Source organism: Vulpes lagopus, chromosome 10 (assembly GCF_018345385.1).
Source record: "Vulpes lagopus strain Blue_001 chromosome 10, ASM1834538v1, whole genome shotgun sequence".
NCBI classification, from domain to species: domain Eukaryota; kingdom Metazoa; phylum Chordata; class Mammalia; order Carnivora; family Canidae; genus Vulpes; species Vulpes lagopus.
The window spans coordinates 8,942,629-8,968,000 of record NC_054833.1 but is presented as its reverse complement, the minus strand read 5'-3'; the positions used below and the strand labels follow the sequence as shown (position 1 = coordinate 8,968,000).

Genomic DNA, 25,372 nt, shown 5'->3' with positions numbered 1-25,372 from the left:
CTTATTGATAACATAAATAGTTGATCATACATATACTGTACATATATTATATGCTGTATTCTTACAATAAAGTAAGCTAGAGAAAATGTTATTAAGAAAATTGTAAGAGAAAATACATTTATGTACTGTATTGATTGAGAAAACCCTGCATATCCATGGACCCACATGGTTCAAACCCATGTTGTTCAAGGGTCAATTGTATTTTGATTCTGTTTGGCTAGCTCAGCATGAGAGTCACAAGTTCTACTTTTGGGCCAACTTTGAGGGAAAGGATCACTAGGTAATAAGGGAACTAGGAAGTCACATAAGTTAAAAAAAAAAAAAAAGAAAGAAAAGAAAAAGAAAAAGTAAAAAGAAGGCTTTTGCCATCAGTGCAAAAGAGTGCTTCTTTTTTCCCAAATCAGTGGTAGATAAAATGTGTGAGTGTTTGGGAATTTGACTTGTTTCCTTGAGTAAACTCAATATTCTTAGGATGAGGTCATACATAATTAATCACCTATCTTGCATTCTTTCCAAAGTGAGGGCTCTCAATGTTCACACTTGTGATAACTTATGTTTCCTGAGTACAAGAGCCCAGGACTGCCAGTGAAGGAAGAAGAGGCCGTGGTGGTTATGTAACCTTTGTGCTACTGAAATGCAATGAGTAATGGTCTTTTTTTTCTTCTTAACTTCTAGTGCTTGAAACAGTACCTGCAGCTGGCAATCCGAGAAGGATGTGGGTCTCCCATTGCCTGCCCTGACACAGTGTGCCTAAACCACGGGACCCTGCAGGAAGCAGAGGTACAGATGAGTCCCATGACCTTCTCTCTTTCCTGTTGATGATATTTCCTAGGATCTTGACTCCTTATGCACTTCCCTGCCAGGCAGTCTAGAAACAAAATACAGAAGCTAACTTTTTAAAGGAGTACTGTATTGCTACATATGTATGGATTCTTCATACAAACTGTTAAAGCTGTTATTTACCTCAGTTCTATTTATAAATGCTGTCTGAGTGTTGAAGAAACTCTAGAATAGGTGAAGGTGCTGGAAATCAAGGTTACCAAATGTGTGGTCTGGAGGCTAAATAGCAAGTGGTCTTGTGATATTTAATACTTTAAAGATAAACAGATTTAATACTTTAAAGATAAACAGTATCTTTAATACTTTAAAGATAAACAGATAAACAGATAAACATATCTTTATCTTTAAAGATAAAGATAAACATCTATTTCTATTTTTAGGGATCCCTAAAAGCTATTATCTATTTTATAATAGATAAAAGTTTATCTATTATTAACAGATAATAATAATCTGTTATTATCTTAACAGATTTTAACCAGTTATAGACTATAAACTATTGCCATTCACAAACATAGATGGAGTTGAAAATCATGTCCACAGGCCTTTCGTTTGATCTTTATATGGGATCAGAAATGGCTTTCTTGAATGAGTTCTTCTTTCATCTTAATTCTTAAGATTGTGATATATTCCTTTCCTTTGTTTCTTCAATCCCTTATCAGGAGCTTGCCCTTGAAGCTGCTTTTTTTTTTTTTTTAGATTTATTTTATTCTATTCTATTTATTAATTAATGATAGGAAGAGAGAGAGAGAGAGAGAGAGAGAGAACATGCCAGGGGCAGAGGGAGAGGGAGAAGCAGACTCCCTGCTGATCAGAGAGCCTAACTTGGAGCTTGATCCCAGGACCTTGGGATCATGACCTGAGCAGAAGGCAGAGACTCATTCAGCTGAGCCACCTAGGCACTCCTTGAATCTGTTTTTTTTTTTTTTTTTTAAGATTTTATTTATTCATGAGAGACAGAGAGAGGCAGAGACACAGGCAGAGGGAGAAGCAGGCTCCATGCAGGGAGCCTGATGTAGGACTCGATCCCTGGTCTCCAGGATCACACCCTGAGCCGAAAGCAGATGCTTAACCGCTGAGCCACCCAGGGTCCCCCGAATCTGTTTTTTATTTTATTTTAATTTTTATTATTATTATTTTTTTCTGAATCTGTTTTTTAATTTTCAGATCCTGATTACTTTAAACCAGAAGATAACCAATACTAGCCCATTCTTGGGAAGTTTGTAAGCCTTGGGAGGAGGTCCCAAGAAACAGAGGAAATAAGTTACTCATGCAGTAAACATTGCATGCCATGTGCTGTGCATTGGGTGCTCTTCTGGATGCTTTCATAGCTGGTATACCATCTAATCCCTTCAACAAACTTATGAAAGGAAAGCCCAGGGGGGTTAAGTAATTTGCCCAGGAGTGCATATCTAAAACATAGAAAAGTTATAATTCTAATCTAGTTCTTTCTGATCCCCATAACTATATGGCCTTAGGAGTGGAACAACGTAGGTAGGTAGACTGTACGATGGAGGACTTGATAATTGGAGACTCAGTAGTGTGCATATGTGTGTGCTTGGATATATATACATATATGTGTGTGGATGTGGATGTATTGATATGTTTGTTTATATAGACATATATGCTATATATATATACCTATATATATATCTCCTCTGTTTTTTTTTTTTTAAAGATTTTATTTATTTATTCATGAGAGACACAGGGAGAGAGAGAGAGGGAGAAAGAGGGAGGCAGAGGGAGAAGCAGGCTCCATGCAGGGAGCCTGACGTGGGACTCAATCCTAGGTCTCCAGGATCAGGCCCTTGGGCTGAAGGCAGTGCTAATCGCTGAGCCACCTGGGCTGCCTTCCTCTGTTTTGTAAGCAAAGCAGGCAGAAAGATGTTTATAGACCATTTTAAACCAATCTGTATTTGGGTATCTATGTTCAACTTACGGAATATCAGCTTGGAGGTGGTCCAAGTGAGCTTGGAGTGTTTCCTAAGGAAGAATAAAAGGAATACATAATGGTTTAGAAGTGATACATTTTAGGAAAATCATGAAATAATGGAATATTTTTGATAAAAAAGTAATATTGAATATGTCAACCTGTGGTGCGAAATATTGGTTTCTTTTGTGTGAGAAATGGGTAAAAGGAAATTAAAGTGGGGAAAGATTAGGTTGGCTATACAACTTGGCAGTGGGTTTTAAAATAAGACTCGGGTGTTCAGGAGCATCTTTCAATGTACAATTCTTTTAGAAAAGATACTTCCTTTTTGATATGCTTCTGTGATACTCTGATCAGTGAGCAGTTATTAAGTGTACACGATGTGCCAGGCCCTGTTCCAGGTCAGGAAGAGAGGTAAATAAGACCGGCCCAGTGCTATCCTCATGGGGGTTCGGATCTAGCAGGGTGACATTAACCCATTGACAGGCATGTATCCTAGACCTCATACTGTCTAATCCAGTAGCCGCTTGCTACATATGGTACTTACATTTAAATTAAGGTTAAATATTCCTTTGGTTGCATTAATCATGTTCTAAATGCTCAGTAGCCATGTGTGGCTCGTGGCTGCCAGATTAGCACAGAATATGGCATCTCCAACATCACAGAAAGTTCAGTGACATGGCGTTGTTGTAGACTTTTAAATGAATGGTATCCACCAGCCATTGACAGTTTGGATATCAAATGTTAGAGCTAAAGGGTTTAGACAGGTGCGTGAGGACAGGCCACAGTTTGTCTCCCAGCCCTCCAGACCAGAGTTTTAACTTTTCTGATTTTCTTAGTATAGAAGTTTTTTTTCATATTTGCTTGCAGTTCTCCCCTCTGTCTTATTTCTTCCCCTTTTCCCATCGTACACATTCTCATCACACTTTCCCAGCACTCATTCTCTGTACCCAGTTTAACTCTAAAAACGGTTTAACTTTTAGGCTGAATGGGAACCAAAGAAAGCCGTAATGTCTCTTAGAAATTACCAAAGGGTATATGGGGGGGGGGGGGGGGAACAAAACAGCAAAAACATCTTTTGAACTAAACTATGGTATTTCTTCAATTCTTCGAAGTCTGTTTCCTATTAGATGAGTAGGAGGACACTCCAGGGCATTAAGGGCCTGGTTCTATTCTCACTGGCCTGCCGAGAGCCCGACTAAATAAAGATGGGCGTGAATGTACAGTCATCAAAGCTCTTAACCAGTGGGCTACTTTTTTTCCCCCTGGAGTAAAAATGAATTGAGACATGAATAAAACATTATGTTAGAGATATTGGTAGCTTTGCCAGTTTATATGGGACCACTCCTTTCAAAGCAAATACCACATACATGTGAACTTAGGCTAAAGCATCTTCCTTTACATCAAGATTTCCTTGTATGTAGTTATTATTGTAATAGGCAGCTCTTTTTTTTTTTTAAATGTGTGGGGCCCAATGCGGGGCTCAAACTCTCCACCCTGAGATCAAGACCAGAGCTGAGATCGAGTTGTGGATGCTTAACTGGTGGAGCCACTTAGGCGCCCCTATAATAATAGGTAGCTCTTAATCCAGATATGATTGAGTATATCATAATGGGGCTTATTCACCTTGTGTTTGACTGGATTCCATTTCTACCACTCTTCTACCTTTTAAAAAATGTTTAATTATACACAGGTAACACAGTTAAAAATTATTCTGGTTAAGACTCGTTACCTTTGTGCTGCTGCTGTTTGTGTTACATATAATACATGGTTCTTCATCGTTCACTGTCTTATAAAATGCATATAACATTTCTTCATCTTCAGAGGACACCAGGCATTCTCAGCTCTTTTCTCCAAATGCTTTCCAGTGTAGATCTGACTCACACAATTGCCTGTGTTCCATGCATCTGCTCCTGCCCACTGTGGGTCTTGCCTTCCTTCTTACTGCTTCCAGATGAGCTCAGCTGTGGCTTTGCCCCCTAACTTTTACTTATCAGGAGGAACTTCATTAGCAGAGCATTTAATGCCTGACCAAGTACCGTTTGCTTATGGAGGAAGAGAGTCGAAAAGGCACCTTCACTTCTGTGTCCCGCAGGCTGATGGGAGGCAGTGGCTAGAGGTGGGGACCCTGGAACTCGCTGGGGACCCTGGAAAAGTAGAACTCGCTCTCCTTGCATCACTGGGAGTTTTAATTGGCGGTGTGCTTTTCTCATGTACTTGATCAAGTAATCTTGTCCAGTATGGAATTCTAAGAGGTGGGAGGTGGATTGATTACTCTGATAGTGTTACTTTAGGCAAAGCCTGCCCTGGGAGTGAGTAGTCCTGTTAAAAAGGTGATGACTAATGTAGCTGTGCCCTTATACTGTTGGGGAAGTAGCACATCATCACTCAGTGGGGGAGCCTGAGCCACTTGTTCTGGGCCCTGTAGAATTTGGTGAGCGCAGACCTACTGTTACATGGCCTGAGAAATTGAACATCTTCTGTCTGCCAGCTGGCAGAGGAGGGCAGGGAACAGCTTCTCAGCGATCAGTTCTCCTTCCAAGTCCTGGGACATTGAAATGACCAGACTGCATTTTGCTGCTAGAGCTGCCACATGCCCCAGTGCAAAGATGGGTACAGCTGCTCTTGCCCAGAATTGGGCACTCCAGAATTTCTGTAGGAGGCAGTTGAGGTGGGACACTGTGGAGGTCTAGGAGGGAGAGATAGGGGTGGAGTAGGAATTTGAAGCTACATTTGCAAAATAAATACGGTTTTTACTCATCTTGCACATTTATTAAGGTGGCTTTGGGAAAGGCTGCTGGAATTCTGGAGGTCTGCGTGCTCCCCACAAATTATCCTTCAGAGGAGCCCCCACTTGCTATCTCCTCTTGCCACCGTCTTTTCCATAATCACAGTGTGAGGTGGGGCAAAGAGAGGATAAGGATAAGGATGCCCCGCCAAGCAGCCTGTTGTTGTGGCCTAAGGATCTGAATGGGAAGGGACCAAGTGTGTCTGTAGCAACCTTTGGCTGTGACATGTGTTAGTGAGAGGAGTCAAAACTTGGGGTGGCAAAAGATAAAGGAATCTGCTCTGCCAGTGTTAATAGATATTTTTAGGGTTCCAGTTGAATTTTGCTTTAGAATGTATCTAAAGCTTTGCTTTAAAGCTGCAGATAAGTGGAGAATGATGTTTCTGTTTCTAAGCTACTCCTTCAAATAAAGGCCACCATAAGAAGAGTAAGCAGCGGGGGGTTGAATGTGTCGCATGGGTGTCCACATGGGCACGTCCCCTTTACCCATGGAGGAACCAAGGGAGAGAGGCAGAGGATGATGTGGGAAGGTGTCCTGAAGCCTCTGTAGAACAGGTAAGAAAGGAACAGCAAATGGCCCTCTTCAGGGAACTTTGAGAACAATTCCTGCCCTGGGATTCCAGCTCTTGCTGCCGCCATGTTTGTCACTGGGGGCGGGGGGTGGAGGGGAGGCTTCTGGCTCTCAGACAGGGATGCCCCCCTGCTTTTTCCAGCAGGTTTAAATATCTAGTATGTAGAGAAGGATATGTGAGCTTGGTTAGTACACTCAAGTGATGAGTGGGGGGATGTTAGGAAGTGCAGTTCTTATTTTCTGGGTTAAGATAGGAAACACGGGTAGTTTTTGTATTAGTGCGGTAAGGCACTTATCCATACGGCTAGGACTATTTCTCTTGCCAGGATTTTTGCAAGTCCTAGCACCTCAAAAATTCCCACAGCTTTGACATGCTATAAAGATCTCCTTGTGGTCATGCTATAACGACCTCTTCGTGGTCAGTTCCATCTTCAAATATCCAAATCACTCGTATTATTTGGTCTCTTTAGTTTAAAAAAAATTTTAATATTAATTTTGCTGAAGCAACTGTAGCAGAAGTATGGTTTAAAGGGCCCAAACCCAAGTAAAGTCTAGGCTTTTCTTCTTTTCTCATCTGTCCTGGCTTTCTAGACCTTGATGAGTGGTACTTGCATTAAGCCAATCCCTAACTTCAATGTTTTAACCACTTTATTTTCCTAACTAAAAGCTAATATAATAATCTTTTATACAGGGGCTTCTGAGTGGCTCAGTCAGTTAAGCGTCTGTGTTTGGGTCAGGTCATAATCTGACAGTCCTCCGATTGAGCCCAGCATCTGGCTCCCTGCTCCATGGGGAGCCTGCTTCTGCCTCTTCCTCTGCTCCTCCCCCTCTGCTCATGCTCTGTCTTGCTTTCTCTTTCAAATATATAAAGAAAATATGTATTTTTTAAAGTTTTATATACACATTATATTTTATATATGAGATACTGACCAATTGTCAGTATTATGGGAACACATCACTTCCAGCATAAATGCTTCTCTGGCAAACAGGCTCTACTGTCTGCCCCCTCCCCCTTTTTCTTCTTTAGTTTTTGTAGGGCTGGTGTCAGTGTAGGTGGTGATGCCTGTTCTGATATTATGATCATAGATAATAAGATAAACAAAGGTATAGTTCACTTTTCATTTCTTCTCAGTTGTAAATGTTAGACATATTTAATTAACATCATGTGTAACAGTCATAGCACCCCACATGTATTTGGGGTATTGTATTTGTATTTGTATTTGCAAACATGCAAATACAAACATGTATTTGTACTTTTTTTTTTTGTATTTCGAATCTTTAATTAAACTCATATATCTAAAACATGTTTACACACAGGACAGATATAGGATTTCAAGTAACTTATGGTAGAGTTCACTGTCCATTTAAAAGTATGCTTCTTTCTTCCACAAAAACTGCGTTGAAAAGCAAACAAAATTTTCTTTTATACTGCGTAAGAGCTAGATGCAAAGTTCTGATCCAAATTTACTTCACTGTCAACTCTGATGCTGAAGCTGAGAGGCAGAGATGTCCATAGTTCGGTTAAATGATGCAAATAAAAAGCTTCTGTTTCTCTTAAATTAGAAGCCTTTGTTCATGGTCTCTCTCAGTAGTACCAGACGTGGCTCCCAGTGCCCTGGTTATCCTGTGCTCTAGTTGGAGTGGAATGGAAAGCCGAAGACTTCCAATAAAGTAGGAACTGAATATTTAATAAGTATCTTAAGGTTCATTTTTACCAGAAACCAACAAACCAGAGAGCAATTATGAGCAATTAGTAGTTTTTTGTTCTTATTGTTCTCTTATTAGTGCTCTTTGTTCTATTAAAATTAAACTGAATTTATTTTATCTTTGAATTAAGTTTCCTTTCTTTTTGGAAAGAAGTTCTAGAGTGATAAAGATAAGAAAAATGGTTTTTCATACTTGGATTGGAGGAGAGAGAAATTTTTGTTTAACAGGCAGATTAATATAAGTTTCAAAGGAGAAATAGTAAAAAAAAATCACTTTAAATCAAGATAAGAATTTTTTTAGATGTGATGGAAGTGGTCTCTTGATAGTTGAGAAGATACTTGGAAGTTTTTGTTTCTACAGCTTGAATGTGGATCTGGTTATTAATGGATTAGGACCCACTGAATACAATAAATATTGGTAGTCCATACTGACCTGAATAAATAAATAAATGAGTAATAAACAAATGGGGGAGAAGGGAACAGCTTTTTTTTTTTTTTTTAAATATTTTATTTACTTGAGAAAGAGAGAGAGAGATCATGAGCAGAGGGGAAGGGTAGAGGGAGATGCATTTTCCCCGCCAAGCAGGGAGCCAAATGTGGGATTCAATTCCAGGACCCTGGGATCATAATGTGAGCTAAAGACAGATGCTTAACCAACTGAGCCACCCAGGAGCCCCTGTTTTGTTTTGTTTGTATTTTTAAAGCAGTAGCCTTTTAACCTTGATCTGACTGAGCCTTCAGTAATCATCCTAACACATTTATTTCAAGTTTGTAATTGTAAAAGATCTTGAGCAATAGTGACTTAGCTCCAACAGCAGTGAGACTGGCAATTTAATACTTTGGATCATCCTTTTTTTTTTTTTTTTTTTTTTTGACAAGATCCAGCTTTCTCTGATCTAAAGCCATGGGTCTAATAGAAACATTTTAGAGAACTAGTTTAATCTGTAAAAGCCAATAAATGGTAAGATCAAGGAGTCTATTCTTTTTTTTTTTCCCAAAGAGTAGATTTATTTATTTTATTATTTTTAAAGATTTTATTTATTTATTCAAAAGAGACACAGAAGGAGAGAAGCAGAGACACAGGCAGAGGGAGAAGCAGGCTCCATGCAGGGAGCTTGACATGGGACTTGATCCTGGGACTCCAGGATCACACCCTAGGCTGAAGGCAGGCACTAAACCACTGAGCCACCCAGCCATCCCCCAAAGAGTAGATTTAAAAAAAAAATACCTTAAGTGTCTTTAATGCCTTCTGGGTAATTTAAGTTCTTTGAGGGCAACTTCTGTGTCTCCTTTCCTTATCTGTATCCCCAGGCTTCCAGGCAGTGCTGTACCCTTAGTGAACTGTCAAACAGAATACCGAGGAGGTGCAAAATCTAAGTGGTGGGGGCTGGGAAGAGCATGGTTATGATGGAACTTTTTTTGATCATGAATTTTTTACAAAAAAAATTGATTTACCTTATTAAATCTTAATTCCATAAAAATCTTTGATCTATAAAAAATAATAAATTGGAGATTCACAGTAGACTAATAAGAGACCAAAAAAATTAGAGACCTCGGGCTTCCCTGTTGGCAGTAATGTGTCCTCTGATGAAATTTATCTTTCTGGTTTAAAATTAAACATCACTGTTGTTGACTTTTTACTGCATTAATTTGTGTCACTTTTCTCATTAGCATTCATCTGTGTCCAAAATACTTCTGTTTGCTTCGTCTTCCATCAGCTGTATTTGACTTAGTTGTTATATTGTATGGCATATCGTTTGGAAAAAATCAGAATTTTTAGGAGTTGACTTTGAGGGATTTGAAGAAGTTCTTCATCAGTCCCAAAACTATTTTAGATGGAGGCAAGTAGAGTCCAGGACTGTCCCATAGCATCAAAGAACTTTTTGGTGGGGGAGGTGGTTAAAAACAGGTATGTAGATGCTCACTGACATCTCTTGGGCCAAGATTACATCAGCTCCAAGTCACCTTGGCCCAAAACTGAAATAGTATTACCTTATTTATTCTCCACCTACAACGAAGCAATGACTAAGTCAGGAATTGAATTCAGATTCCTTAATGCCTCCTTATCCCTTTGGTTACCTACATCTTTTGTCTCCAATTCAGGATTTTTTTAGACACCTTTGTCTTTCAGGAAAGAGGTCCAGGTGGTATTATAACAGAGGAAACAAAACTGGCTTTCACTGTAATAAAAATCTAACTACACTTTTAAAAAAATATATGGTATAACACACATCATATAAAATTAACCATAATTTTTTTACGGTGACTGCTCAGAGGCTTTATTTAAGGTGCAGATGAAAATGCAGCCCCCCAGAGAAAAATGTTATAATTAATTAATGTTTTACTGTACTTGGAATGGAAGAGACTGAATTTGCCTGTTTTGTGGCCCTTCATACATTTTAGCTAACTTAGTTTAATTCCTTTGCAAAATAAACAAATTGAATTTTTTTTATGAAAAGGAGGATTAGATTTTGAATACCTTTTAAAATGTACTATATTTGCTAAGTATAATTTTTAACCGCCTCATTTTTCTCTTGTTTTCTTAAAGTGGACTTCCTTCCATTAAGTTGCAGGAGCTTCCATCTAGATAAACTTTATACCAAAGAATATATAATGCTTGAGAGTCAGAATTGCCAAGGCTACAACTGTGTCTCTATCAACTTGCTAAATGTTTAGAAAGCCTTATATCAAATCCTTGGGTTTTCTCTGCTATAAATCTCGTAAGCAACATCAGTATAGTTGACGTCAGTGGAACTATTAATTTTAGAATGCCAGTTTAAGAGCAGTTAGCTTTTGTTGCATCTAACTTTGAAATGCAATTTAAAAGGATTAATCTGAAATGTCATTTGGTTAGGTCTGAATCACTGTCATTTACTAGTAAACCTTTGGTTTATATCTCCATCTGAAATGGAAATAGGAGGCTAGCCACAAGAAACAGCTTTAGCATTTCTTTTCTACCAGGACATGAATGGCAATGAGTGACAACCAAGGGCCCCGTGAAGTGATTTTTTTCCGAAGAAATGATTTTCATATTGCTTAGAAGATTCTAGTCCTGAGGAGACTAATAAGGTTTTCCTAATTCCTGAGGCACAGTCTCCCTGACCTTAGTTTTTAAGGGTTCTAAAGCTAGAACTATAATCTTTTAAGCATTTCTCAAATGAATGTGGAGCAAAAAGGAGCATCTTTCCAATATGTACACAAGTAATTGGGGAAGTCCAAAAGTTGGGTTGTCTGGTCTTAGTAGCTCCTGTCAAGAGTAAGAATGGAATTTGACCCGTGAGTCCTATTGGGGTACTTCAAGTAGTGACTCCCAGCCGTGGCAGAGGACTGGGGCCAGTGTAGGAATTGCTGCTTGTGTTACCACTGGAACTGTGGAGAGAAAAAGTAGTTTATGAACCACTGTATGTATAAAGTAAGCCAGACAAGAAGTAGAGGTCCTAGAAGGCTGGAACCCTGGCTTCCAAAGATGACAGAGACCTCACTGTTTTAATATCTCTGGTTTCAGATTGCCTGCTTGGTGCCCATGGATCAGTTTCAGCTTTATCAGCGGTTAAAATTTGAAAGAGGTATGTATGCACTCTTCTTACTGTCCCCATGCTGAGTTGTGGCTTTCCACGTGTCATCTTCACACTACCCTCCTCGGAAGGTTAAGGAGGCTGTGGGCTGTCAACAAAGCCACAAGGGCGTTCTCAGAGGGGGAAAAACTGTAATTGCAACATAAAATTTCAGCTTTCTTGGCCACGGACAGAAAAAATGCCAACTGGCAGCAAAGAGAAGCTTCCCTATGTTGGTTGTTTTATATATATTTTTTTGTTTGTTTTATATTTTTAACGTGGCTCCTGTGAGAGAAGTTCTGCAGAAGTTGGGTAGTTTCACTAAAGAATGTGTTTGTTAAAACGCGTATTACCTCGGGCTTTCCCACTCTTGAAGATCACTTCAAAACCTTAATCGACCCAAACATTTTTACTGCTGCATGTCGTATTCACCACTGTGTTCTTTGATGCAACACTTGTAATTGTCGTGATGGCTGCATGTGTCATTCTCATGTGATGTACAATCTGTTGGACTCATTTTCTTTCTGACTTTGGCCTTGGAGTAATTTATATAGCTTTTCTATTTGTATTGCCTTTTTATCTGTAAGATTTATTTATTTTTGCTCCTTTTGGTTTCTCATAGATCTTTTTTTAAGGAGCCCTCTCCCTCCTGTCACATCCTGTACATTCTTGAACTAAATGGTCTATTTTTTTTTTCAAGATGTATTTATTTGAGAGCGAGCGAGTGCACACACAAGTGAGGGGAGGGGCAGAGGGAAAGAGGAAGAGGAGGTAGATGCCCTGCTGAGAGCAGAACCTGATGCAGGGTTCCATCCCAAGGACCCAGAGATCATGACCTAAGCTGAAACCGAAAGTCAGAGACTTAACCGAGTCCCCAGGCACCCCTAAATGATCTGTTTTTTTTAGATCTGAGAAATAGGAGAAAACTGTTCCCCTAGAACACAGAGACTCATTGAGTATATAAAATAAACTCTTATCTAGCATCAACATATAGTTTTCTGATTGCTAACTTTTAAATCTGGATTAGTAAAGTCTGGAGGTCAGAAAGGGGGAAAGAGGAATATTTCTCTCTCATGTGCCAGTCTTTCATAGGTGGTCTTGCATATCTTTGCTTTGATGCATTATAAATTGATCCTATTGTTCGACTCATACATGGAATTTATCTTTTTCTCACAAGTTCTAGGCAGATGTCCCACTACAGATTCCATGACTTAATACTAGATTTTATTATTCCTTCTTTATAGATGAAAAAAAGTGATGATTGGAGAGGTTGAAACTTGCATAGCATCACATAGACTGTTCCTAAGCTTCTTCATCTATACTTGTTTTTAATTCCATTTTTTTTTTTTTTTACTAAGGTAACATCTATCTAAAACAGAAAACTTACCATTTCACTCATTATCAGGGTACAGTTAAGTGGCATTAAGAACATACACAGTGTTGTGCAACTATCACTACCATCTATTTATCACCCTAAGCAGGTACTATAATAGCTTTAAATAATAACTTCCCATTTCCCTTTTTCCCCCACCCCCTGGTAACTTCTTCTGTTTACTGTTCTGTAAATTTGCCTAGTATAGATATTTCATGTGAGTGGAATCATACAAGATTTTCTTTTCATTTAATATAATGTTTTGAAGGTTCACCCATGTTGTGGCATGGATCAGACCTTCATTTCTTTTTATGGCCGAAGAGTAATATTCCATTGTATATATATATACTACATTATGTTTAACCATTCATTTGTTGAAGGACACTTGGGTTGTTTCTACCTTTTACCTATTGTGAATAATGCTGCAGTGAACACTGTGGTACAAGTATCTTTTCAAGTCCTTGCTTTCAGTTCTTTTGGGTACATACCTAGGAGTAGAATTGCTGGGTCATATGGTCTTTCTATGTTTAGTGTTTGAGGAACTGCCAATTGGACACTTTTACTTTTGTAAAGTATGGAAGTACATTACATTTGGAGCTATGTTAAATCAGGTGACTATTTGGCTCAACTCCCTCATTTTATAAGAAAGGAAACCAAGGTCCAGAGACATTTTGACCTGAGGTGATGTTGGAAGTTAATTTGTAATTCTTTAAGTATCAATTCATGTACTTCTTTATTATCATCCATTATAAAGAATTATTATTAAATAAGCATGCAAAGGAAGAGTAAGTTTAAATGAATACAGTGTTACATAATGAAATTTACTCGATTGGCATAGTCTTTATTTAAATTGTATACCTCATTTTTACTCGGTAGACTTTGTATCTATCTCAAACTCAAAGCTTACCGGCTGGGTGACTTTGAGATCTATGTGACAAATGTTTTGTTTTGTCTTTAAATATTTTGTTTATTTATTTATGGGAGAGAATAAGGGGGCAGGAGTAGGGGAGAGGGGCTTAGAGGGAGAGAGAAGCAGCCTGCCCAGTGAGCAGGGAGCCTGATGCAGGGCTCAATCCCAGGATCCCAGGACCCAAAGGCAAATGCCTAACCAAGTGAGCCACCCAGGTGCTCCTGCCACAAAAGTATTTTATGTGGAACTGTTTAGAATGGGATCTTGGGATGCTTTAAATACTAATGTTGTTGAATGAGCTAAATGACAAAGTGGTGGAAAGGAAAACTCACTGGCTGGGATTGTTGTTGCTCTGGAAAAATGTAGAATCAGCTTCGTGGCAGCCCCCTGTGTCTTAATTATAAAAATTTTCATTGGTTTTGCCCAATTCTTATTGCCTACCAAGGCCTCATCTTGTCATCCTGTGTTTTAATTGTCCTCTGCTTTATGTTATGTATATGATTAGCTTGCCTTTTATAGCTTTGTTTTCATCTAAGTCTTCATGGGGAAAAAATATTTTGAATAGGAATGAGCCTAAATCATCACTGTTTACAGAAAGTGGAGAAACGGCACTTGGCATCGATTGGTTATTCTATGAATCTGCTCTCCTTCCATCTGTGACTTTCCGTTGGCTACTACGGTGTTTGTGGCTTTTCCGTTCTGTGTCAGTGTTCCAATATTAACAAAGAAAAGAGAATACTAAGTTTGGCATATGTTAGTGATCACAGCTGTACTTTCTACTGGTTCTCAAAGCACATGCCTGATGATTAATGCTAGAATTTTGCTTGTCTCTCAAATCTGCTTGCCCAGAATCTACTTTTTCAAAATAGTTTGGGTTTTGTATTGGTTTATCTTTGGAAAATTAGGTTAAGATTTTCCATCTCTAGTCCTTCAGCACTTTTCCTGTTTTTTGTGACCCCCATTTTACTTATTATAATTGCAAACTGCTTCAGTTTGTTGGTAGCTTAATGTGTCTGTTCTTGGATATTTGTATTATCATATAGTGGCTGGAAATTCTTACAAATGGTTCAAATGTCATAGCGTTCTCCTTTGGAAAAAAAGGAAGTAAAATAGCAATTTATTTTCCTGTTATCTGGTAATCCGACTGCATCCACTCATGTGTTCCATGTCTACTTTTCTGTGTGCTGAGTATGTATTGTGTGTCAGGTGCATTTCCAGACACTGCCGTAAGCCGTGGCTCCATCTTTCTCTGAAAGCCATCTGTTCTCAGCATTTGTCACAAAGCCTCCTTCCATTGTGAGTCTCAACATTTACGATATGGTTCTTTGAATTTCATTTTGCGCCTTTATTTGTCCTTGGTGAAATGCTCCCAGGCCCTCTTTTGTGTCCAATCACTTAAAGTTTTATCTCGCCAGAGCTCTGGGCGTAATTATTTGGTTTCTTTTGGTGTTTTTCCATTTTAGGGCTGTGTGATTTTAATGTCCTTACGTCAGTTTGGTTTTATTTTGTAACACCTCCCATTGTCATTAGGTATCTTCCTTTTCATAGTTTCTGATCACAAGCCCATTCTCATTGTGCATGTGTATGGTGTGCATGCGCACACACCTGTTCACTTTTCAAGTCTGCTTTTCTGGTGTTTTGTTGGTAAATGTGTGACTAAGTCTAGGGGTTCCTTATGAAGCTATTCTGTGCTTCTGCATGCTAACACTTTCTCCTCCGCTTCTTACTTCCTCTTCTTTACCATCAACTCTTTCTTGTGAGGCAGTTCTAAATCTAAAACAGTACCCTCTAGATGTGTCAGCTGAAAACCTGAACTATCTGCAAGAAGAGACATTTATCATCAGTAGGGTGACATTTCTAAAGGGGACCCGAATGAAAGGCACAGTGTGAAGTATTTGCCTCTCCCTGTGTGCACTCTCATTTCCTCATCTATAAAAGGAGGGTACTAGTGGAAGGATCCTGCTAGGACTGTTGTAAAGGGTGAGTTAATATTGTGTGTCTGTCACCGTGTGCACTCAGTAAATTATTATTGTCATTATCATTGTTGTTTTGTTATTTGTCAGCACCACTGCCCCATCTTACCTTTATCCCAGTTTTTTAAACTAAATGAAGAAAGCATCTTCTAGAATCCAGATCATACTTCAGCTGAGCCTCTAGCACAATAACACCACTCTTGTTCCCTTTTCATCTTAATCTGTATCTTTTTCAGCACATTTCTATCGAGTCTTTTTTTTTTTTAATTTTTTTTTTTATTTATTTATGATAGTCACAGAGAGAGAGAGAGGCGCAGAGACACAGGCAGAGGGAGAAACAGGCTCCATGCACCGGGAGCCTGATGTGGGATTCGATCCCGGGTCTCCAGGATCGCGCCCTGGGCCAAAGGCAGGCGCCAAACCGCTGCGCCACCCAGGGATCCCTCTATCGAGTCTTAAAGCGTTGTATGGCACTGTGACAATGAAAGCTTATTCTTTACACCACCTACTGTATCTGGTTCCTTCATGCTTTCACTTGATGCATAAATCCATCTTCTCTGACCACCTCCCAGGAGATTGAGATGTGCTGATCTGGAGCATTCAAAGTGGCCACTTTAAAGAGAAAAGGTTCCTGTGCTGATAGTGAAAATGGAAATCTATTTAATAACATGATTGTTGGGATGCCTGGGAAGCTCAGTGGTTGAGCATCTGCCTTTGCCTCAGGTCGTGATGCCGGGGTCCTGGGATCGAGTCCCACATTGGGTTCCCTTTGGGGAGCCTGCCTCTCTCTCTGTGTCACTCATGAATAAATAAATAAAATCTTAAAAAAAAAAAAAACATGACTATGTTTTTACATAGAGAATGGTATTCTAGGAAAAAGGCCCAGTCCCAGCATATACTCACTAACCATGAGTTCTGCAAACTCCGAACATCTGCGGGTTGTAACATAACAGTGTTAGACTAGATAAACTCTGAAGTTGTTTCCAGGTTTGAAATTCAGTGCTTCTCCTTGGCAGTCTTGACAGCAACCCCCCTGCTCACGGCCACATCTATTTGAGTTTATTTACTATGGCAGATGTTAATTCTGATCAGTTTAGTTTAATTGCATTTTAACTATCTACAGAAGACCTTTGTTCTTTGAGATATCAGAAAGCAAATTAACTTTGGCATAATTAAAAATGCAGTGGGTTATAAAAGCTAAAAGAGTTTGGTTTATTTCAGCTGATAATTAGCTTGGCCATATCCTGTTTCCCACAATAAGAAATCATGGGAGATCTTTTTTGGCATGACTTCACGATGGCAGAGGATGGCAGAAAATGCACTCATGTTAGTTAAGAGAATTTACAGCAGAATAAAAAGCAAACTCTACATATATAATGTTGGGAGTTTCAGGTAGGGGAATCCAGGGGTCTTGAGTTCAGTTTTGAAAAACTGAAAACGATCACTGGGTCAGACATGGTCCTTAGGTCTTATGGCGATTGTATTTTCTCCTAGTGTTTCTATTTCTCAATAATTGTTAGAATACAGAAGTAGAAATAGCTTGAAATAGCATTTCCTGCCTTGCACAATTAATATGAACAAGCAGTCCTAAGATCAAATAGTCGTGAAGCTTTACTTCAGTAACCAGTTTTAATTTTCATAAGTAAGTTCTGGTTGGAGTTTGTGAATTTGTCCGTCTCTGATACAAGTATGTTATATTTAATCACTGCAAAATCATGTTCATGTTAAAGTGCTGGAGGCACCACTGGGAATGCTTTACATAGGCCTCCTGGCTTCTCTTTTTCTAGATTCCCTAACTTACCCCATCTCAGAGCTTTCATCATCACTGCTGATGCAGAAGAAATTAGTTGAATATGCACGAGATCATTTTCCTCCAGCTTTGGAATAGAAATTTGAAGCGGGAAGAAACTAAATCTTAAACTTCTTAGGTTTAAGATAAAATGATTGTGCATTTTATCTACATACCTAATAACTCTTGTTTCCTAGGCCAAGAGCCAGGACTTAGAATTGAATTCACGGTAATTGTAATAAGTGTTTTAAAAATTTTGCATTAACACTGTTCCCCTGCAACCATCCCACTGTCACCTCAGCTCATTGGGGTGGAGGTAAGAGTGAGAAGAGGCAGCTCTTGTTTATGGACAGTGATTTGGCTTCCACCTGGTGTCCATCACTTCATCCCTCTTTGGCATGTGTTTAGGACCAATATCTGATGCCCCTTCAGCATTATTCCTTTTCTGCTAATCTGACCTGTAGATTCCATTCGTGGTTGACTCTGTTATCTGACAGATAGACAGAAAAATTATGCTCTTAATGGCATATTGAAACTCTACTAGTTCTTAAAAAATAAAATGTCTTGTTTTAGCTTCTATGGACATTGACTTGTAGCTGCTCTTCTAGGAACTGGGCTGACGAGCAATCAGAAGGGCAGATGTTGTGCTCTTCAGTGTAATCTGGCCAGACTTGTATGTGTGGGTCCCTGTTCTTTTGGGGAATGCTCTTCTTAAGAGATTCCAAGATGCCATATACAAAAGTCTCTCTGAGTTGTTTCTGTTCTCGGGAAATACCTTGCTGTGTATGCCACCATTACCTTTTATCACCATAGGGAATTGATTACAGATACCATTTCTTATGTTGTTTCATTCATTTATTCAACAAATAGTACATTCCAGGAGGCTTTCTAAGTCAGTGGTGGTTGACTTGGGATGACTGCATCTTTACTAGGAAATCTTGACAGTTTCACCTTCAAAGTATGCTCCCAAATTGTCAGTACTTCTAACATATAATCCAGTGTATCACTTTGGATTAAATCACTACAATCGCCTCCTAATCTCTCTGTTGCCACTTCATTCCACCACCATCCACTCTCCCCACAGTAGCCAGAGTAATCTTCTAAGAACAGTATTCCTATCATGGCTCTCCCCAGATCAAGAGGGCACTCTCCTGTCTCTCTCGGTGCTGCCCATGGAGGTAGCAGCCATCTCCTGTTTGGCATCATGGCCACCCTCAGACCTGGTGAAGCCCAGGATTACTAAAAAGAAGACCAAGAAGTTCATCTGGTGCCAGTCAGACCAGTATGTCAAAATTAAATATAACTGGTGGAAACCCAGAGGCATTGACAATAGGGTACACAGAAGATTCAATGGCCAGATCTTGATACCCAACATTGTCATGGGAGCAACAAGAAAACAAAGCACATGCTGCCCAGTGGCTTCCAGAAGTTTCTAGTCCATAACACCAAGGAGCTTGGAGTGCTCCTGATGTGCAATGAATCTTACTGTGCAGAGATTGCTCAAAATGTCTCCTCTAAGAACCACAAAGCCATTGTGGAAAGAGCAGTCCAGCTGGCCATCAGAGTCAAAATCTCAATGCCAGGCTGCGTATTGAAGAAACTGAACAGAAAATGGACAGACAGCTTATGTGTACACTGTGTTTGTGTGGTTTTTTTTTTTTAAGATTTTATTTATCCATGAGAGATGCACAGAGAGAAGCAGAGACCTAGGCAGAGGGAGAAGCAGGTTCCCTGTGGGGAGCCCCACACGGGACTCAATCCCTGGACTCTGGGATCACACCCTGAGCCAAAGGCAGACACTCAACCACTGAGTCCCCAGGTGTCCCATACCATGTTTGTGTTAATACTACCCCCCCCCCCGCCATAGCATTCCCCATGCTTAGGCCTTATCATTGTCATCTGTGATCAGGCCCACATTATATCCTATGACTCTTCCCTTTGCTCACTTTGCTCCTTGTAAAATTTCACTGCCTTGACTTTACTTGTATAAATCTCTTCGTTCCCATTGTTTGGATGTCAGTTGGAAATCTTTCAGATCAAAACCACGTGTAGATTGACTGCTTATTCATGGTTCTAACCTATCGACTTAAATGTGTTTTTAAAAAATGGACAGCTATAAATAACTCTCAGAAGCAGAACTAATGTTTGTTTGCTTAGTGTCATCTGGTTCTCACACAAATGTAACATCCCAGAGGCTTATCTCTAGTAATTCTAACCGAATTAATAGTTACCCAGTTGAAGAAGCAGAAAGTGTGCATTTGAGTGGAGAGGTCTCTGTCATAAATCAAAAATAAAGAAGGCAGAGGAAAAAAACAAATCATTCAAGTGTTCTTTGTACGTTCTGGCCCAGAGGCACCAGTATACCATTTCTCCTCATTCAAAAATGTCCTTCCTGAATTTCTATAGAAGGTGTGTGCATGCTGTTTGATGGCAAGGGATAAATCTCTTTAGTCTTACCTCCATCTCGAGTAAGAGACATTGAGTCACTGCTCTTTTGAATGTTCTGTTAACTCCTTGTTAACTTACTCAGCTCCTCATGTTAACACAGAAATATAAAGTTGAGAGGACTGTCAGGAATTTGGCTAGATTTGTCTTTTTGCCCCTGAATAGTTCTTTACTCTCCTCTTAATAGTTTATCTAGAAGACAATGGCATGACTCCTTTGGCAAGTATCTTTTACATAACCAGAACAACATTTAAAAGCTGTAGGACAAGCTCAAGTACTTGTGTAAAGAATACCTGTGCCCAAAATCAAACATTACATAAACACATGATACTGTATTGCTACTGTGGGTGCTTCGTGTATCGATGGGCATTTCTCTAAGCTTTAATCATGTTAGATTCGAGCTAGCGGTGCTTTCTCTTGATTTAAATTCTTTAAAAGGGGGTTTGATGATACAGCAATTGCACTATGAGGTATACATACCCAAAGGATACAAAAATACTGACTCAAAGGGACACGTGGACCCTGATGTTTATAGCAGCATTATCAACAATAGCCAAATTATGGAAAAAGCCCAAATGTCCACCGACAGATGAATGGATAAGGAGGACATAGCATGCGCGCGCACACACACACACACACACACACAATGGAATATTACTCAGCCAAAGAAAGAATGAAGTCTTGCCATTTGCAACTACATGGATGGAGCTAGAGAGTATTATGCTAAATGAAATAAATCATAAAAAAATACCATGTGATTTTACTACTATGTGAAATTTAAGAAACTAAACAGATGAACATGGGGGGGTGGAGGCAAACCAGGAAACAGTCTTTTAACTATACGGAACAAACTGAGGTTATTGGAGGGGAGGAGGATGAGGAGATGGTTTAATAGGTGATGGGGATTAGGGAGGGCACTTGTTAGGATGATCACTGGGTGTCATATGTAAGTGATGAATCATTGAATTCTACACTTTTTTTTTTAAGATTTATTTATTTATTTATTCATTCATTCATTCATTCATTCATTCATGAGAGACACAGAGAGAGAGGCAGAGACACAGGCAGAGGGAGAAGGCGGCTCCATGCAGGGAGCCCAATGTGGGACTCGATCCCAGGACTCCAGGATCACACCCTGGGCTGAAGGCAGACACGAAACCGCTGAGCCACCCAGGGATCCCCTGAATTCTACACCTTAAACTAATATTATACTGTATGTTAACTAACTGGAATTTAAATTAAAATGTAAAAATAAATAAAAAGGTGACTGAATTCTCTGTTTAAGAGAAGTAATTGGTTTAAATTAGTAGATACCTGTTCTCTGTTTTGGACAGGTGGACAGGAATGTACTGAGTGCATCCTATCTGATTGGTGCTGTAAGGAGTGCTTAGAGGTCTGATAGGGAGCTCCAGAAATACTTACTTGTGACATACTATGGTTCCAAGTGGAAGAAACAGCCTGCCTATCCTAGGGTGGCTCTTATTGGACTTGAAGATCCCAGACAGATGTACAAAAAGCAAGATATGTACCCATGGGAGACATGAGAGGAGGTTACTTCAGGTATAATACCTGTCTGTATGCAGGATGTCCAGAAAGTAGAATAGACTGGCCAGCAAATATGGCTAAAAGAATGAATAAAATAAATAAAATCTTAAAAAAAAATAAAAGAATAGTCACTATTGTAGTCTCCATTTCTTCTTGTGCTAAGTTCTGTTCTTCAATTGCCCACTCTGTGCCCCCCACCTTGACTGTGTTGAAGTAGGGTTTATATATTTAAGTACTTACTCTCAATTTGGACACTGTTCAGTGATGCATACAGACTTAGGGGGGCATGGGGAGGTTCTGATTTATAGTGTTTGCCAATTGCTGGGGTATAACTATTTTCACCCTGGCTGATTTCTCAAGCAGCCGGTTCATGTATTGTCACTGAATGCTGAGTTGGGACAAGATGCAGTAGTTGTTGTCTGCTGGCAAGACCCCACTGTAGGAGGGGACTGCCGGTGTTCCCTGCTCAGGGTTTTCTTAAGTACAGAATCTTTATTCCAGTATCTGGAAGGAGACTCTAATTTCCCTTGCTATTCCAAGGATTGTTTTTTGTTTTTTAATCTCTGTTTATGTGGTACTTTGGTTCTTTCTAACTTAATCTCTTTGTGTTTTATCTCTGCATGTGCCATCTGCTTTGTACCCTGATTAGGAAGGACCAGTTTTCCTTCCTGATTTTAGAGCTGATTAAAAGCAGAAACTTCATTATGGATACTTGTATAAGAAAAGCATTAAAATATTTCTGTATTAAAAAAAAACTTTGGGGATATTAAACATTCCTTACCTTCACCCCTAAGGGCTGCTCACAGATATTCATAATTTCATTTATTTCATCTTGTAGGGTGTTCTAGCAGTTATTACATTGCTTGTTGTTTTGTTTTGTTTTGTTTTGTTTTGTTTTGTTTTTTGGGTTTTTTTTTTTGATTTTGTTCATTGTAAGAATCTCTTGTCCTTTTCACACTGAGATTTCTTTTTTTTTTTTTTAATTAATTTTTATTGGTGTTCAATTTACCAACATACAGAAAAACACCCAGTGCTCATCCCGTCAAGTGTCCACCTCAGTGCCCGTCACCCATTCCCCTCCAACACCCGCCCTCCTCCCCTTCCACCACCCCTAGTTCGTTTCCCCGAGTTAGGAGTCTTTATGTTCTGTCTCCCTTCCTGATATTTCCCAACATTTCTTCTCCCTTCCTTTATATTCCCTTTCACTATTATTCACACTGAGATTTCTGAGAAGCAAACCTCTGTTGTCATCTCTGTAAGCCCAGGGTCTCTAAAAAGTCCCTGAAATCGATCACTTGTTGGATGAACAATGAATAACAGACATTTGCCTAAGTTTTTAGACATATCATCCTAAGAGATCAGGTCTAAAGAAGAAGTCTGGAATGGTCCAAATTTAAGCAAGATTGAGACTTAGTCATAGCATGGGTTCTGTAAATAAGTAAAATACAGGAGAAATCTAGGAGTGAGTCTTAGATACCATCCATAGATGGGACCAAAGGAAGCAGTATTTTTTTTAAAGATTTTATTTATTTATTCATGAGAGACAGAGAGAGAGAGAGGCACAGAGACACAGGCAGAGGGAGAAAGCAAGCTCCATGCAGGGAGCCTGACGTGGGACTATATCCCGGGTCTCCAGGATTAGGCCCTGGGCTGAAGGTGGCGCTAAACTGCTGAGCCACCCAGGCTGCCCAAAGGAAGCAGTATTGATGCTAATGGAGATGGAAGGTTGTGGGAAGAAAATAGACTAGTATCTTAAGGAAGAGCTTTATAAGAGTATCAGATATAAGATGGAATGAGAAACATTTGCTAGATATGAGTAGAGGGATGGCGTTTTTAATTTTCAGAGAACAGTCTATTAATGAAGTGGTAATAAAAACTTTATTTAAGAGACATAAGGAAGATATGAGGAGATAGGAATGAGAATCAATGTGGGTCACTCATCCAAGGACTGACATGAAACAGGAAGGTGAAATGAATGCTAGGTATAGGGAGACAGTAACTAGGGTTCTAGCAAGGGTAATTATTAATTTTAATGTTAGAAATTTTTTCATTGTCAGCCCTCTAAATGATGCTTCATAAAGTATGTTTAATTTTGAAAGTGTTACATGTAAAGTTCCATGTTTTGCCAAGTTGATGTCTTTCCAAATATGGAGAGCCCTAATTGAGGTGGGTGGAGATTTAGAGTCTAATAAAGATCATAGCATATTTTTGATACAAGGGCTGGTATTGGATGATTTTAGTTTGCTATGTACATCTGTTGATGAGAGTACTGGAAGAGAAAGGAAAATAAATTCCAGTGCAAGGCAATTCAAGATGGTATGAGTAGTATATGTATTGTAAGTCAGTTGTTGGCCGAGGAGTATATCTAGCTTTTGGAAAAACCAACAATGACTGGGCCTTAAATTAACAGGTAGCATCCCATCACTCTGTCATGGAGCATCTAAACAAAGTAAGTAGCCCTTGCTTATAATCTAAAGAGAGAAAGGCCATCTCCATGAAGTGAATAGAGAACAGCAATAAACAAGATGATGATTCTGTGACACCAAAATTAAGACAAGTATGTCTTATCTTTTTAAGGTAATCTGCAGGGATGCTATGCATTTTAACTATAATATGTGTCCTTCCTTTCCTTTCTCTTCTGTATTGCCACTCTTTTAAACTGTGATTTAGAATGGGTGGTTAAGTAGACATGTGATGTGGGAATCGTTAGCTCTAATTTATTTTTTTGAAGATTTATTTATTTATTTATCTATTTATTTATTATAAATTAATAATAGAGAGAAGCAGAGACACAGGCAGAGGGAGAAGCAGGCTCCACGCAGTGAGCAAGATGTGGGACTCGATTCTAGGTCTTCAGGATCCTGCCCTGGGCTGAAGGCGGCGCTAAACCGCTCAGCCACCTGGGCTGCCCTGTTAGCTCTAATTTATATACCAGCCTTCATTTCTTTGGACTTAGTGTTTGAAGCAGTTAGAAGAATTTTTTTAAAAGAAAATATATATAAATGGTGTGGAAATAGGAGTTCAGGACCTTGGAGCCTATGGTGTGTCACTGTCCCCTTGACTTTCTAACCAGCCTGTCCCAAACTTTTAGGGATTTTTTTTCAAGGGTCTCTTGGGGTCTGAACACCTAAGAATAATAGGCTTCCCTTTTCTGATTTTATTTGGTCCATCATTCTCCAACCTGTATTTCCCAGAATTATTAGATAAGAAAATATACATAAGGATGCTATCTTTGAATGAAAACCTATAATCATAGATCTGATTGTTGGCCTTTTCTAGATGAGAGATTAATGGAGGCAGTGTTTGCTGGAACATTTTGGATTTATTTCCCCTGGTACTGAATTTGTAAAATTATTACCTTTAAAACTAAGCTCATACTTAATGCCTTCATTTCCTTTTTGCACCACTCTTTGGGGCTGTTTGCCTCCTGCATGGAAATTTCCAAGAATCATAAGCCTTAGGAGATTTAAAACTGGAATCTCATCAGTTTAAAATTTGCAAAATACTTTGGTTCAGAGAAAAAAGGGCTAGTCTACTCCTCAAATAAGACCGTTTTCACATGATATGTTCCTTTAAAGGTCACATAAGACAAGAACATGAGATTTGTTATTGAATAGAAAGTGAGGAACTGGACAAGATTTGTAAACATTTGAATAGAATGATAGTCGGGTTACCCCCAACCCCATATTCTTTCCTCCAGGCCACATGAACGTAGCTGGTGTAGTCTATAACTGACTTTCACTTTATGGGGTGTGAAAGTCCATACCTTTTGTTTTTAGAGCATGTGAACCTTTTATAAATGTCTCTAACTAGCCAATGGTCGGACAACCGAAGATCAAATCGACAGCCAATCTGATCTCTTGGCTCAGCCACGCCAGATACTGTTTGGTCCCTAAACCGTTTTATTTCTTCCTTGTTCTTTCTGTTCCCTCTTAAAAAATAGAAGAAACCT

At 39.2% G+C, this 25,372-nt stretch overlaps 1 protein-coding gene across 2 annotated transcripts in view; it reads left to right on the top strand.

Annotated features, from left to right (window-relative positions):
• The window catches only part of RNF144B (ring finger protein 144B), a 78,226-nt gene that overhangs the window by 39,084 nt on the left and 13,770 nt on the right, over positions 1–25,372 (top strand). For both annotated transcript variants that reach the window (XM_041770944.1, XM_041770945.1), the window contains exons 3-4: positions 676–780; positions 11,338–11,398. In XM_041770944.1, the coding sequence (XP_041626878.1) occupies positions 676–780; positions 11,338–11,398 (166 nt within the window). The remainder of the gene's footprint in view (positions 1–675; positions 781–11,337; positions 11,399–25,372) is intronic.